We start from the raw sequence: 15,507 nt of genomic DNA, 5'->3' as shown, positions 1-15,507 counted from the left end.
TAGAACTGTTCACTATGCATTTTCTTATCACTTTTTATGCAGATTTAAGATCCAGTACTCGCGCGTCCGTCTGAACGTTCATTTTTGACTCCTGTAGTTCTCTTTCCAATTTCTTTTTGACTCAGATAGTCTCACCCGTTCAATTGATCTCACTTAATCCTTTACATCATACATACTATTATAGTATATTATTGCATTTGTATTTTCCATACAGTTTTCTCTATACACGCCCTATGAGACAAACAAGAAGAATTTTTTTGAACACTCATTTCATTTCATTTCCTTTCTAATGGTCGACTCAAAAGGTGCACTGTGAACAGAAATTGGATGCTAGTAACTTTTAGGAGGGGAAGGAATAAACACTGCATGTAGCACAAAATTTGCTACAAAACCAAAATTTGAGAGATGTATGATTACCACAAAATTATTTTTACACTGTTGGTTCGAAACTATGTTTTTGTTAATGATGATGATAAACTTGGGGCAGTTTTCCCACACATTGTCTCAACTTACTTTCATGATTTCGACTGCAAGTTCTAAACTGCGAATTTATCCTGAAATTACCAAGATTCCTTGTCGACAGTTATTTCCTTTACCCTTGAACGCCGTGAAATATGGGAAAGTCGAGTTACTTTCACACCCCTAGAGAACTTTCATTTCAATAAAGATAACAGATTCTAGAAGGGTAAACAAGTAAAGGTGAAGTTTGGCTAGCTAAAAACCATAACTCGTTACAGTCTTGTACCGCCTAAAACAAAGGTTCGAAACATTTCAAAAACTTCAAAGCATTTCCTGATTCTTACGCCATACCCACTGACCTAAGTATGCCGTTAGTTTAACGAGTTTCCGCTTCGGAAATGTTACGAAATATAGAGGACTCGTCTCGTGAGCTGCCATTGTGTTTCTTAGAGCTTCTGATTATTCAAATAACATGAAATCTTCTTTAACGGCTCATGTTATCTGTTGTAACACGAAAAACTGTCAAAAATCGATTAGCCGAACAAATTGCAGCGTAAATATTTCATCTAGGAGTATCAACATCTGACTGCTTTCAAATGATCTATAATCTGCAATAACTGATTTAGATTTTTTTCGTTTGCGTTTCCTGAAGCGAAGGAAAAAGGCGAAACTGAGAACCTACGCGGAATTACGGTAGTGGGTACTAATACGTCCGTCGCATGCATTTTCGTGTAGAAGTTCGATCCGGAACCAGTCGCGCACTTTTACGGTAAATATAAATAAATTCCGTTACCGTGTTGAATACCTACCAGCATACGTACAAATAGAATTATTCCACTAAATATAGTCGAATACTCCTATTCAAATCAAATGATTTGGATTCCTTTCATTGACGATCAATTTGCTTCTATGACACAACACAGTGGCTCTGATGTCAGATTTCGACTAAATATTTAAACATGTACCCTTTTTGCTAAAATTCCTGATATTGCAGTTTGCAATACAATACCCACTTAACGGCAGATATTTGTAGGAAATGTGATTTTCACGGATTTCATGTCAAGCGAAACGTGAAAAATCTCAAAAATTAGAACTCTCCATCAATGCCAGAGTTCCTACAATGTGTAAAATTTTATAAAACAAAATTTGATTTGTTTTTTTTTTCATTCTTTTATTTTTTCAGACAAGCTGCGTTTATCTTGGAAGCTCGCTATAAATTTTCCCTGTCAAGTATCTCACACCGTTTGTCAATGCAGTGGACAGTAATTAACGTCTGTAGTGCGACCACAGAGCAACTGAAAGAAGGAAGATGATTCCCTGACATTTACCAAATTTGGAGTGATTCGGAGAGGTCATTTGGTATGATTCTAGAACGTTTCTGATTGGCCGTTCTGTTGTTTATTTGTTCTCACAAAAGTACTTGTAATAAGCTAGCGTTCATTTGCGTACTAATTCTGACTGAGGGCGTTCGTTCGTGTCCTCTGGCCTTGTGATATTATTCTCTGTGGAATTTTCCTGTCTTGTGCTTCTGTTTCAACTGAAGACGAAGAAGTATTAGTTTAGTTATGGCCGACGACCTCAGTAGCGACGAACGAGACGATATGGAGTTGGCAGAGGACGAAACCGGCCCGCCATTGAAATCCAAAGTTTTGAACGGAGATCATGAAATAGGAGAAACCAAGGTCAGTTCCACAGCTAGAAACACTTCTGTTAGCTCGAGTAGCGGTAAGAGTGGCAGGCACGTGGAAGAAAATGGCGAAATTGAAGGATCAGAGGAAGAAGTCGAGGAAGAAACAGGGGAATCGGAAGAGGAAAGCTCGAGCGAAGAAGAGTCATCTTCGGAAGAATCGTACAGCGACGATTCGGAGGAATCTGAGAGGTAACATGGGAACTTTTGCTGAGATTTTCTAATTTAAATTCGCATATTTCTTACTTTCGTGTACATTTTGTGGAGCAGACTTTTCACCCCAATGTAGGCGGCCATAATTTTAAGTTGCTTTTCTTCTGGTTGAATTAACCGATAAGGCCACGGTTTAACATTTAGCAATGCAGCCGGTATGCAATTTCCAGGTTTATCACCGCTGTGATCTCTTAGATCAGTGGTTAAATTGTCGGTATTTCTGTGTAGTGGTAGCAAGTGTCATTTCATAGCTTCTAAATCGGCTTATAACGAGCTTTCCCTTCACAAAAGCATTTTCTATCTTTGTTTTCTGACTTATTAGCGAGCCTCCCTTAGCACATCATGCTGAGATGTTGTTCTCGACCGTACGTTTCATGTTGGACATCAAAGCAAAGAAAATATTTTGATTGCAGCTTTTGTTGTTGAAAACTTTTCCTCTGGGCAGATAAACCAGGACTTACGTAACTGTTAGAATTTATTTCGTTTTGTAAATAGCGAGCTTTCCGTCCTTTTATTCACAAATATTCAAATGGAATTTCACGTCACATGAGCTTGCTGCTATTTCTTGTCGCTCGTCGATTCAAAGGTTGCACTGTTTCACCGACTGATAGTCAATTTTTTATTGTGATTTTAACACGCTTTCCAATTCAGAATACTTGTGAAAAGACGAAGGATCGAAAGATTATGAATCATTAAACAAATTCATTAAAGAATCAAATCCTCACGTCAAAGCTGTTAACTCGACAGCCAAGGTTTGAACTCACGAAGTAGGTGTTAATCGAAAACTGTGTTAGAAATGAAATGTCAAGGCTTCTAATTGGCTATTAAAAGCTGACTTCTTTTGTTTTTATTGTTTAAACAAACTTGTCTTTTAAGATTCTCGTCATTGCCGGAGTTTCACAGTGTCCTTTGTGAATTTTTAATTTATTGGAAGTGAAAATTTTGATATCTGAAATGAATCCGTTGCAATCGAATGAGAATTGACATTCAAGAGCCTTTTAATAGTTTTTATGTCATAAATATGCGTCTCAGAATTCAAGTAACACACAGATGGCTGTCATCTGAGCCTCTTTTTGGATGAAATTGTAAAACAGCTGCCTCTGAGAAGTAGATTTAAGGGTATGATAGCAAATATTCCAACATCACTTGAATACCAAGTTTTACTAGAGAGCATATAGAAATATTCACATTACCCAATTAATGTATTTTTTGCTACCAAGTATGACTTTGCGTAAACTACTGGTAAACTGTATCCACACTGGAAACTTTTTCTGGCTATAGTAATGATTCTTGTGGTTTTACATGCAGCATATTGATTGCACCAGACATGACATTCTCCACTTTGAGTTGGTCTTCATCACACAGATTGTAAGGGTTAACTTCCCACCCCGCTCCCCTGAAATGTGTGTACCATGCTCACTTAACCCTTTAACTTCCAGAAGTAATTAACATTAAACTTCTCCCTACAATATCAATACTTTCTTCAGCAAACAGGTAATGAGAATATTCAAACTTGTCAGGTAGAAGCTGCTATGTTGATCTAGCACCAAGTTCTCATAACTAATCTACAAGGAAATGTGTAGCAGCTACAGAGGAGAATTAACAATCAGATCTTGGCAGTTAAAGGATTAAACTGTGATCAATAAACTCCTTTTAAGGCAAATCAACTCTAACATCTGTCTGTTGACATAAAATGTTGTAAGAAACATTTAGTTCACGAACAGAGAAGCTTAAGGGAAAATAATGTAGGAACCTTGAAAGTAATGTCTCCAGACAGGTTTCCTCAAGGATATTTTTTTGTTCCCAGTATAGGCTACTGTGCTTATCACTGGATATTCCCTTTTTTTAGCTGGGTCATATTTATACACATGGTATATTTACACCATTTGACAGGCTTGTAATATTTTGTAGGAGCTCTCAGTAGTGATATCTTTTTCATGTGTGTACCTCTTTATCCTCTTTATTTATTTAAGGCTCCAGCAAGCAGGAAAGATAGCTGAAGGTGAGCGCCCTCAGCATGGTTATGCTGCATCTAGTAAATCACTGTTTGAGAGGAAAGCTCAAGAGGCAAGTGAAACAGGAACAGCTAGAATCAGACCCATAGAGCAAGAGAGAGACCTATTTGTGCCTACCAGTTCTCGACGCAGCACATTTGAGAAAGCAGCTGCAGATGAAGTAAAAAAGGTGACACCAAAAATCAAAGTGGAAGACGAGGAGGTTGACCTGTCAGGAAGAGCAAAATCTCATAAACAGCTCTTTGAGGAACAGGCCAGGCTAAGCGCCCAGGTGTCTCCATCTCTTCCGAGGAAAATATTTGGTGAGCAAGAAGGAGAAGTGGATATTTCTGGGAAGGCAAGATCAAAGAAAGAGTTGTTTGAAAAATATGCATCAGAGAATAAAGCAACATCACCTGGTACAGAGAGAAGAATCCTTGGAGATGTAGACCTTTCAGGGCGAGCAAAAGCTCATCGCAATATTTTCCAACAAAAGATAGAGGAAGAGTCCCAGGTCAAAGCATCTCGCAAGTTTCATTTAGAGGAAGATGTCTTTTCTGGCAAGGCATCATCGCGACGTGCAATGTTTGAAAAATTTGGGTCATCAAACGATGGAAGTCAAAGGGGTTCTAAACGGGTGGAAGAAGAGGAGATTGACTTGAGTGGAAGAGCAAAGTCCCATCGCCAAAAGTTTGAGCAATTTGCTGAGGAAGCCTCCAAAGTCCAAACAGCCAGGTCAAAAAGTGATGAATTGGATCTTGTGGGAAAGGCATCCTCACACAAAGAATATTTTGATGAAAAGGTCGTAGAGGCTGGCATGATCAAAACATCAGAAAAGAAGTTGAGAGATGAGGAGGAGGAAGCTATTGCTGGTAGAGCTCGATCGCACAAGATGACTTTTGAAGAGAAGGCTGCTAAAGATTTGGAAGTTCAAACTAGTGATAAATCAAGACTGCAAGAAATACCTGATAGAAGCACAAGGAAAAAAAGCAAGAAAGAGAAACATGGAGATGAACATGAGAAGAAGAAGAAGAGGCACAGATCTTCATCAAAGTCCAAAGAACACAAAGAAAATGTGGCACATGAAGAAGCAACTCCAGAAGACAAGATTGAGAATGTGTTTGAAGAAGAAAAAGCTCAAGATGAAGAAGCTGAGGAGAGAGAAGGAGAGGCAAGGGAAGTCCTTGAGGATGACAACAATCATAAAATGAATGGTGAGGAACATGAATCAGATGAAGAGGAACAAATAGAAGTAAATGAGACGATTGAAAATGATTTTGGAGGTGAAGTTACAGTCACATCTTCAGATGTGTATGAGTCCAGTCCAGTTGATCTCCATGTTGAAGAAGACACCAATGATGGCAAGGAAGATGAAGAACATGAACCTAAACAGGTTGAAGATGAGCCTAAACCAGCCGCATCTGTTACTATGCGTGATGCTGGAGATGTCCCAATGGATTATCGTGCAAGGAGAGCTTTGAGAGAAAAGAAGAAAGCCATGGAGGAAGGTGGGTGTACCAAGAGTTTCACGTGGTGCATGTATATTTTAAGTTATGATTTGAGTTGCTGATTTTTGTGGGATGTGAATGTAAGTTTAGGCAACTTTGTGGATATTTTTTGCTTGACTCTGTAGATGAACATTTTAGTAGATGTATGTTCAGGGCAAATTGGTCAGGTTGCATTAAGTATGACCAAACCAGTCTCATCCAGAATTTGCTCTCTGTTCATTGTAGGGTTGAAAAAATTCACAATTTTTGTATCGTAAAGCAGCTGATTTAGCTAATTCCATTTGTTCATAATGATTTGTTTACAAATACATGTGTTTAATTTGAAATATCACAGGCAAGAATTTGAAAATCTAAAATGTAGATGGCCTGAACTTAGTTTTTAATTCATATGTGAATAACTTTTTCTTGTTACTTCACATTATTTTCCTTCCAGTACACCAATGAAAACCCAGTATTATGGCAAGTGGACTGCTATTTTTTTTTACCATGGCAGGGTGTGAAATTGCGCCTAATACAGGCGCCAATGCGCCTAAATTTTTTACTTTGGCGACCAAATCCTGAAAGTTAGTCGCCAAATTGGCCACTAGAACGTTTCATCATAACCTTACCAAGAGATATAGTGAATTAAAAAGATTTGCAAAGATAAATCGGCGGAAAACTTCCTCATTAAGTTTGTTTCCAAAACGTAGCACATGCATCTCGATGGATAACTGAGCCTGAACGTTGTATATCATCCATCCTAGTGTCCACTTTGTAGCACGTTAAAGATCTTTTCCCTAACTTAATTTTGGAGGGTCTATCTAGAACGCTGACAGCGTAAAGAAAGATTTTGTTTGTCTTCTGTTGTTTGTTGCTAGAAGCAAAAGGTAAGGATTCACAAGATGGCAAGGAAAAGGAAGTTGAGAAAAGTGAAGTTAAACCTGCAGAGGAAGAAAAATCCAAATCAGAAGAAGATGGAATGAAAGATCTGGCTACAAGAAGGGCTGAGAGAAGAGAAAGAAGAAGGCAGAGTGCACATGGTACCTCTGAGGATGATGCAGAAGCTCCATCAGACGCCTCTTCTGCGAGGAGAACATCTTTAGCAGCTAGAAGGGCTGAACGAAGATTGAAAAGTGCTGGCAAGTCTGAAGAGACTGGTAATGTTGAGAAATCCACTAGTGTGGACAAAGTAGAAGAAGTGCAATCTACAATTGAGGAGAAAAGAGCAGCGCGAAGAGCAGCGACAAGGGCTGCTGAGAAGGCAACAGAAAAGAAAGAGGAAGCCAAACCTGATAAGGAAGAAGAGAAAGAAGATGCATTGGCACGTAAGAGACAGGAGAGGAGAGAGAGAGCTGAGAGAAGGAGAAGCAGCAGTAAAAGTGAAGCAATACCTGTCGAAGCCTTAACTAAGAGAGGATCTACCTCAGAAGAAGACCAAACAAGTAATACTTCTGAGCAGAAGTCAACATACACAGCATCTGTGAAATCAAGATTTGAGAAGAAAGGAGGTGAAGAACAAACTTTGAGTACATCTCGAGTGAGAGAATCAAAGCCTTCAGAGGCTAAAACTGAGACTGTGTCAGCACGGAAACAATCAGGAGATAATCAGGTAAATCAACAGGTACAAGTATGATTAAAAAATATTTTTTTCTTACTTGTGCAATCATTATATACTTATATCTAAGGTAGTTTTGGATAGGTACAATTTACATGGAGCATTTAACTTTGGCATTTTTTGTATTGTTAGTACATGCAGTACATGTGTGTTAAATGAGGTCCAACTGTACTTCTGAACAATGATACTGTCACCTTAACAAATCTGCAGCCATCAGGGAGGGAAAATTTGTTCAATATTTTGCAATTCATTCCACAAGCTGTAAATAAGCTATAGATGTGTATGTACATTAAGTAATGCTTTAAGTTCTGCTTACCTAAATAGAGTTAAAGAGTTAAAGTTTGGCTCAGTAGTGAAATCTCAGTCTTACAGTACATGTATATCTGACTTTTGTTTAGATGTGTACCAAGTGTTCTTTTGAATCATGTCTTTGTTTGAATATTTGAAAATCTGGTTCTTGCAGAGCTGTTGTTTCTTTCCCTTACTCTTTCTTCTTTTGTGTTGTTTTCCACTGGTAATTCTGATTGTACTCACTATAGAATGTGATTGGCATAATGCACTTTGAATTGAATGGACCTGTTATGCCCTGTTCATGTGCATTCAGTGCCAAAATTGCCCTGTTAATTTAAGGCTGTTGTTAAGTTCTCTCCTTGTCAATAAAAATAATAAAAACAACCTATATGTGGATTGTCTTGTGAGAACTTCTCAGATATTCTTTAAAGATTTCTTTTTAAATCTTTTACGACTTTCTGCATTTCAGGAAAAGAGAGCGCAAAGAAAAGAGAAGAATGATGAGATTGACAGTGCCAAATTGAAAGCAAGTGTCCAGGGAGAAAATAGTGGTTACAAGCCAAGAGGTGCAAGAGAAACTCTGAACAAGTTTGAGGGAAAGGAGAATACCAAAGATACAACTACTAAACCTGTTACTGTGAGTAAAACAACTTTTTAAAAAAACTTGTGATTTTTTTTTTTTTTTCAGCAGTTACACACTTAAATGATATGTGATACAGTACCTGTTAACATTTTTCACCTTAACATCATTATGCATATTCTCCACACTGTTCTCTATACATTTCCTAGGTTCTAACAGGGAGAATTTGTGAAACCATCAAAGAGCTTTATTAGTTGCTGATCATTTCCTGTATTCTCATGACTTAAACCTTTTATTCAGGGGTGATAGTGTGAGGAGAAATTAGAACCTCGTCACTCTCAGGGATTAAAGGGTTAAATTTGAAATTTCTTTTTACAGTAACTTGTGAAATATATGTACAGTCTACATTTCACATTTCCAACTATCAAGTTACAGACTTGTCACTCTGAAACTTCTTTCAAAACATATTTCTTGAGTTGTAAGCTGTGATTTACTGTTCGTTTCTGCTTATTCTTAATTATCATTGTACTCTTTCAAATGAAATTACTGGGTCAGGGGACGTTTTTCTTCTCATGCCCTTGCTTGAGTGGACATGTTCACCTTGTACCACTGTGCATCTCCAATGTGCATTACATGAATGTTGTGTTGGTGTTAACAGTCGTATTTATGAACATGCTTATGTGTCATGCTGGCTTATGCTCATAATAGAACTACAAAATTAATTTGCTCATGTGCTAACCCATGAATGTGTGATCCATTAATGTGTCAATGTCCTCAAATATGAGGTTAATCAAGATGGTTCCAATAATGATTGTTTTGAAGTAAGTGAATTAAAAGTGGTGTTCTTTTAAAACTTGCTGGCCATTAATGTACTGCTGTACTGCCCTGTTGCCACAACTTCATGAAATTTTTAATTTGAAAATACTTACTTGTATGCTATGGTTTGAAATTTAAAGTCATCTAGTGGTCATCAAAAATTGCCAAAATTTATCACTGACAACCACCTCACAGAACATGGTTGCCCACTGATTAAACAGTAGTTCCAGCTGCCAACCTCTCGAAGTTTTGAACAATTTGAAATGCCCCAAACTATGGGGAAAATTTTGAACAAGAATCTGTGCTGTCTATTTTCTTTTCATTCATATTTACAGCATCTGGTTGTTGTTTTCTTTTTTGCACTGAGAAGTAACACCAAATCCAGTAAGAATCTCTGAGTCTGCTCTGCTGCTGTAGCATTTATTAACTTCAGTTAACTGTGTTGTTAAATTTAACCAGCTAATCTTTATCAAACTTTAAGCTTTTTAACCAACTAACAGCCAGTTAATATCCTAAAGGAAACTGTGAATTTTGGGGAATCTGATGATGATAGTGAAAAGGTAGGGGTTTAGTTCAAGAGTTTGTATCGTACATTTAATCTTATTACTATCATTTTTTTAATGGTCATTTTTTTATTTTACACAGTAAATAGGTTGAACCCAAGGGTAAAATGTGATAGTGTTGTCTGATTGTCTGGCTGAGTGTAGTCCTGAGAAGGACTGTTGTCAGTAGTGGTGACTTGTTTATATCTTATGTTACTTGTAGCTTGTTTGTCAGCAAAGGCTCTGTTAGAGCTAATGGGTTAGTTTATTTTTACGTAGATATGAATTGTAACACTAGGTTCAGTTGAGTGCATGTTAAAGTAAGGGGATTTAATGATTCCTAAGATTAATCATACATGTTGACCCCCCATTTTTCATATAGTACTGCTGTACGTGTACATGTATGTAGCAACCTCGCGTTGGGAATTTTAAGTTAGATTTGAAGATCAGGTATTTTCAATTGTAGTTTTATTATACCCCATTTGTTTCCAACAGAGGACTAATCGCTTTGCACCGCCTCAACAAGAGAAATGTGAGACATGCACAAAGACTGTTTATCCAATGGAGAGGCTTGCTGCTGACAACAAGGTGTTCCATAAAACGTGCTTTAAATGTGCTGAGTGCAAATCAACATTAAGGTTTGTCAACACTTGCAATAATTATTAGTTGATATTTACTTTGGGAATGTGCATCATGTGAAGTGAAGATGCTTGGAATTGATAGTATTAAAAACTAGACCTGACCTTAAAGGGGGAAATGTGTTGAAATAGAATCAAATTCTCACAACTAAGAATTTTTCAGAAGTACAGTATATGCAGGGTTTGGACAGGCCATGGAAAACCTGAAAAGTCCTGGAAATCTGCTTAACTTAAGCAAGAAAGTTTTTCAGAATACATTTTGTTTAAGAAATATATGATGACCCCAAGGAGAATTGATGGTGAAATCTTGGGAATGAAATGGTTTAAGGTGAAATTTGGAGTCCTGGAAAAAACAATCCACCTCCTGGAAAAGTCCTTGAAATTTCTTTTTGAAAAATGGTACAAACCCTGTATATGGTTGTGTTCATAAACCTTGTGTACATGTATATAAATGTGCCATCAATACCCCGGTAATTTGCTAGGGAGGGGAGCATCAGTATAATGTACATTGTAGTCAGTAGCAACTGAAATGTACCCAGTTAGTAGAACCCCATATTAATGGTAGTAAATGGGTACAAATGCTTTCACACTGAGAGCAGGAACCACATGTACTGCGTACCAGCTCCAAGGCTTCACTCAAGGCTTCAGCTTTGGCTGCAAGGGATGATACATAATCTAAAAATCTTTTACATGTTCATGTAGGTCCACTGTAAGTTGTAGAACTAGTGGATGGTCTTTAAACTTGTTTAAGTGCAGTTTTTGTGGTACTTTAAATGCATGTACCCAGTAAGTACTGACATTAAGCATGGGTGGGATAATTTGAAATTCTGCAAAATAATCAGTAAGTATAGGTATATTTATTTTTCATGAGATGTTTTAATTTAGTTTTTTTTCTGGATACAGTTTAGATTTGGTTGACTACCATAATTACATACATATATGTATTTTATTTGCAATGTTGATTTACTTGTACTCATTGCAGTATGTCACACTCTCATCACAGCTTATTTGTGTCAGTTGTGCATGCATTTGCACCTGTGTTCTTTATTGACATCTACATATATTATTAAACATGCGACCATTTGCATCTCAGAAAGTAACTCACCCAAAAACTTAAGTAGTCTGTAGATTTTATCAGCAAAAAGTAATTTTGTGAGGCCTGCCAAGTGATTTTGCAATTGCAATTCATATTTTTGTTCATAATTACTTTAAAAGTCCATCAGTATACTGAACAGTTTAAAAGACAATTTTTTTGCTATTTAGTTCCAATTTAATGGTAATAAATTCAGGTAATTTAAATACTTTTGATGGCAAACTTTTCAGCTTCTGAAGAAATGTTAAAGAGATATATACAAACTAACTGATCGAGTTATATACAAGAATTCCCGAGTTATTTTCATTAGACAAAATTGCTCCTAGCCAGAATGATATGGTGGACGACGATAATTGAATATTAAGAAATGATAAAATCAAAACATCTTTACAATGTAGGATAAAAATAAAATTTGATCATGAATTAAGGAAGTTGCTATAAGAGAAAAAAATGCTAAAATGGAAAGGAACTATGTTAGAATGTAAACAAATTTTGTGTAACATACGTTGTACATATACTTTAAGCTCGTATAAGGTCATTACATCTAAAATAATTAAATAGAACTTCGCTCTAATACAAGATGTTAATTTTGCATTTAGTGGCAAGGGGACTATTTGGATTAATGTAGCCAAGAAAATTGCTAAGATAAACTGAGTTTCGCGTTGATATAAATCGAAAGTCAACTACAGCGTTCATCCAATTAAATTATCAACATCACTGTGTCGTCCGTGTATATGCCTGATGAGAAATTCACAGTCCTGTCATCTTCACAAGGTCTTCATGATCACAAAACACGCCAGAAATTTTGTTTCTAGAATATCGTATTACTTACTGATACATTTTTGTTTGGTAGAGTGGGAAAACCACCAAAATCTGCCTGAAGGTGAGAATAGAATACAACAAGAATTCCAACTGACTTACAAATTACACCTGACTGCCAAAGTTTTTCTAAACGTCTTGACAGTTGGCTGTGTCACATTTGAATTGTCATTTATGTTATACATGGCAAGTTTCCCAAGTTTCTTACAGCCCAGTAAATTTTCTAGCAGTTTGTTGTCTTTTAAGAGTTTACATTGGGTTATAGGCTTCGTCTTGAGTTGTTAGTCCTAACTCCTTAGACTTAAGAAGAATCATTATGTAATGACATTTAGGGAGGCAAAATGAATGATAGTGATAACATTTGTGTATGCTTGTACTTAATGGTTATTTTCCTCGTTTGTTTTGTTTCGTTTTTTTATTTCATTTGTTGTTTTGTTATTGTTTTTGGTCTTAGTCTTGGTCTCGCTATCGTTGGTTTTGTTTTCTTCTTTCCTTTCCCATCTGATGTACAGTTATTCAACATGAAAGAGTCTACCTTCTCTGTACATCTGTGCATTTTTTCAAATTAGCCGACTGATTTTGCCCCCCCCTCCCCCCGGGGGCAAAAACTCACTAGAGGAGGGGGACACACAGTGTTTTATATACAGTGAGGTAGTGGTTGAGAGAATTTGATACTAACTCTAGACATTTTCCGAGTACATCTGTTTGCTCTTTCGGTAATGTTAGTTAATTAAACGCTTTTGATATCATTATAAAAGGCCAGTGCAATGTGCGGAATTTTCACTGCATGCGGCTTAACTAGGAATTTTGAAAAAATAACTTATCTGGTTAGCAGCAGACATATGAATATCTAAAAACATTTCAAGCAGTAAAATCAATCGGAATGCACGGAAACAAACCGAATAAGACCCTAGCCCTTCCCTCCCTGATCTCATTAGTGATTCTCTTTACTGTCAACCGTACAGTTATGATGATGTTAGTTTGGAGAATTTGGTATTGGATCAACTAATAATCCTCTAATTCTTTTTCTTTTTCTATATTGTCATCATTTGTATGCTTGATATTGTATTGTAAGGAGAAATTCTGCCTTCGTCACTCATGAAGGGAAAGGTTCTGAAACACGTAATCTGACAGATCTTGACATGACCCAATAACTTCTAGGAAGAGAATTGTATTTTCTCTTTTGGCCCTCAAATGTTTTCTTGAAAATTGTTAAAGATAATAATTTGTTGCCCCATCAAGATAAAACCCTTCAGGGTGCGAGCCTTTCTTTCCTAATTACCTTTATGCTAAATGTCAATCACCTCTACGAGTTTTAGGGTTAACGCGCTTAGATACATGTATTTTATGGTGGAACTGTTGGTTACAATACCATCTTGAACAGTTGAAGAAATTCGTAATGATGAGGCGGTGCTGTTGTACTTCTGTGATATCCATGCCAACTTCATTGTAGCCGAATTGACTCTTTTTCTGTCACTTTTTTCTTCTTGTAGACTTGGAAACTATGCTGCCCTACAAGGGAAACTTTATTGTAAACCGCACTTCAAACAGCTGTTCAAAACCAAGGGGAACTATGATGAAGGATTTGGCCGTGAACAGCACAAAACACAATGGACCAAGGGTAGATGAAACATGTAATGAGTAGCAAAGGAAAAACCCAATTGCATTCTAGATTTCATTACTGGTCATTCGCTTAAGAAATATTGATGTAGACTAATAGCAAGCAATTTAGGTCACTATAAATCCTTCAACTGTAGTTTCCTCTTTTGCCTCTTGCTTCCAAGAGGCAGTAATTAAACGCCGTCAGGAGGAAGCTATGTCAGCAACCAATCTTCCACCCCTTTCATTAAAAGAGAATCGAAATTATTCTTAATGAGGAATTCGGCGATGGAGGATGTACAGTTGAAGTATTTTTATGATTGTGTGAATAGTAAACAGGAGATTTTTGAAATAGTTTTGATAATTTCACAGTAAAATTAATATCGTTGGATAATTTAAACAGTTTTCAGGGGCTGACATAACAATGACAGTGTGAGATCACTCGGATAGCTTGAATTGTAATTCACTGTAATATGTGAATTTTATGTTAAATAATGGAAGCTACAAGCTTTAATGAATTTTGCTATGAAGAGTACAAAGAATGAAAAGTGCGTGACATTTGTGCTTTGCATTTAGAGTATCGGGTTTAATATCTTTTGGTGAAAATCAAATCACTTTGTACTGTAAATATTTTTGGAAAGAAAATTTAGCGTGGAGTTGATTACAGCATAATGTGCACTTGCACATTGACTGGCCACAGTTGTTTCGTAAATTTTGTTCGACCTGAAGTACTTGTAGCGGGTGGTATAGCACATAAAGAGGTATTTCATTAATCATTTGATTATAAATTTCAGTCAAGTTCAAGCAAATACTGGCTGACTTTTTTCAGAGAGTAAGTATTTGTGATCAGTGTTGCGTGACCCTAGCTACAGAAAAACATTGTTTGCGTCACGCAAGATCGATTAGTTTTCACCTGAAGTACACTCGTTGTGTTAGTCCCACAGAGGTTTGGTGAGTGCATCATTGGCCAGGTCATGACAAATTCGGTTCTCCTCAGCATGTTTAAAATAGTTTATTTTGATCAGCAATAAATTGGAAATGATTTTTAGGAATAATTAAATCCTTGATCTGCGTCTTTTCTGGTGTGATTATGTTGAATGGTGGTAATTTTTCATAATTGTCGATGGGGTGCCCACCTGTTTGGGTATCTCTAGCTTTGGTGCGACTGATCTCCCTAAATTGCCCTTAACACTCGCTCTCCTTTATTTTCGGAAATTTAGTCGAAGAGCGCAGGAAACAGACGTACATGTCCAGGCCAAAAGAGTTCGTGTTATTAACCCTTTACACCCTAACATCGGTATACATATTCCCCACACTGTTCTTTATACATTTCCCTATGGTGCTGACAAGGAGAATTTGTTCGTCAATCAAAAGGTTTCTTCCCTTGTTACCATTTCCTTTATTCTCACGGCTTTAATGTGTGATTCAGGAGTGATATTTTAGGGAGAAATTAGATGCTAGTCACTCTGAGGGTTTAAAGGGTTAACCTCCGCTTGGGGCTTTGTTGTGAAGATGAGGGAAACGACCGCACTTCTGGTGTTTTATGTTGTTGAGCTTGAAGAGTGCCCATAGTGCTGGGCGTCAAAATCAGCAACATGGAGATTCTAACCTGTTAGTGTATCTCTGAAACTGGCATGTATGCTCTGAAGATAAAGCGAGCGCAGAAAACTAAAC

The 15,507-nt window shown here is 37.0% G+C and overlaps 1 protein-coding gene across 8 annotated transcripts; it reads left to right on the top strand.

Annotated features, from left to right (window-relative positions):
- Positions 1 to 1,618: 1,618 nt before the first annotated feature.
- Positions 1,619 to 14,893, top strand: LOC113671040 (uncharacterized). Of its 8 annotated transcripts, none has more exons than XM_089201302.1 (8): positions 1,619 to 2,338; positions 4,333 to 5,861; positions 6,719 to 7,449; positions 8,216 to 8,383; positions 9,661 to 9,702; positions 10,180 to 10,322; positions 12,269 to 12,298; positions 13,728 to 14,893. In XM_089201302.1, exons 1-7 carry the CDS (start codon positions 2,025 to 2,027, stop codon positions 12,294 to 12,296), a joined length of 2,955 nt encoding a protein of 984 aa, XP_089057428.1. In that variant the 5' UTR covers positions 1,619 to 2,024; the 3' UTR covers positions 12,297 to 12,298; positions 13,728 to 14,893. The 8 variants fall into 8 exon arrangements, with proteins under 8 accessions (XP_089057428.1, XP_089057427.1, XP_089057430.1 ...); XM_089201301.1 differs by having other exon boundaries at positions 6,719 to 7,461; XM_089201304.1 differs by lacking the exon at positions 9,661 to 9,702.
- The last annotated feature ends 614 nt before the right edge of the window (positions 14,894 to 15,507 follow it).

Source organism: Pocillopora damicornis, chromosome 3, assembly GCF_964200805.1.
Source record: "Pocillopora damicornis chromosome 3, jaPocDami1.2, whole genome shotgun sequence".
Lineage (NCBI taxonomy): Eukaryota > Metazoa > Cnidaria > Anthozoa > Scleractinia > Pocilloporidae > Pocillopora > Pocillopora damicornis.
This window is presented reverse-complemented; position numbering and strand designations above follow the sequence as displayed.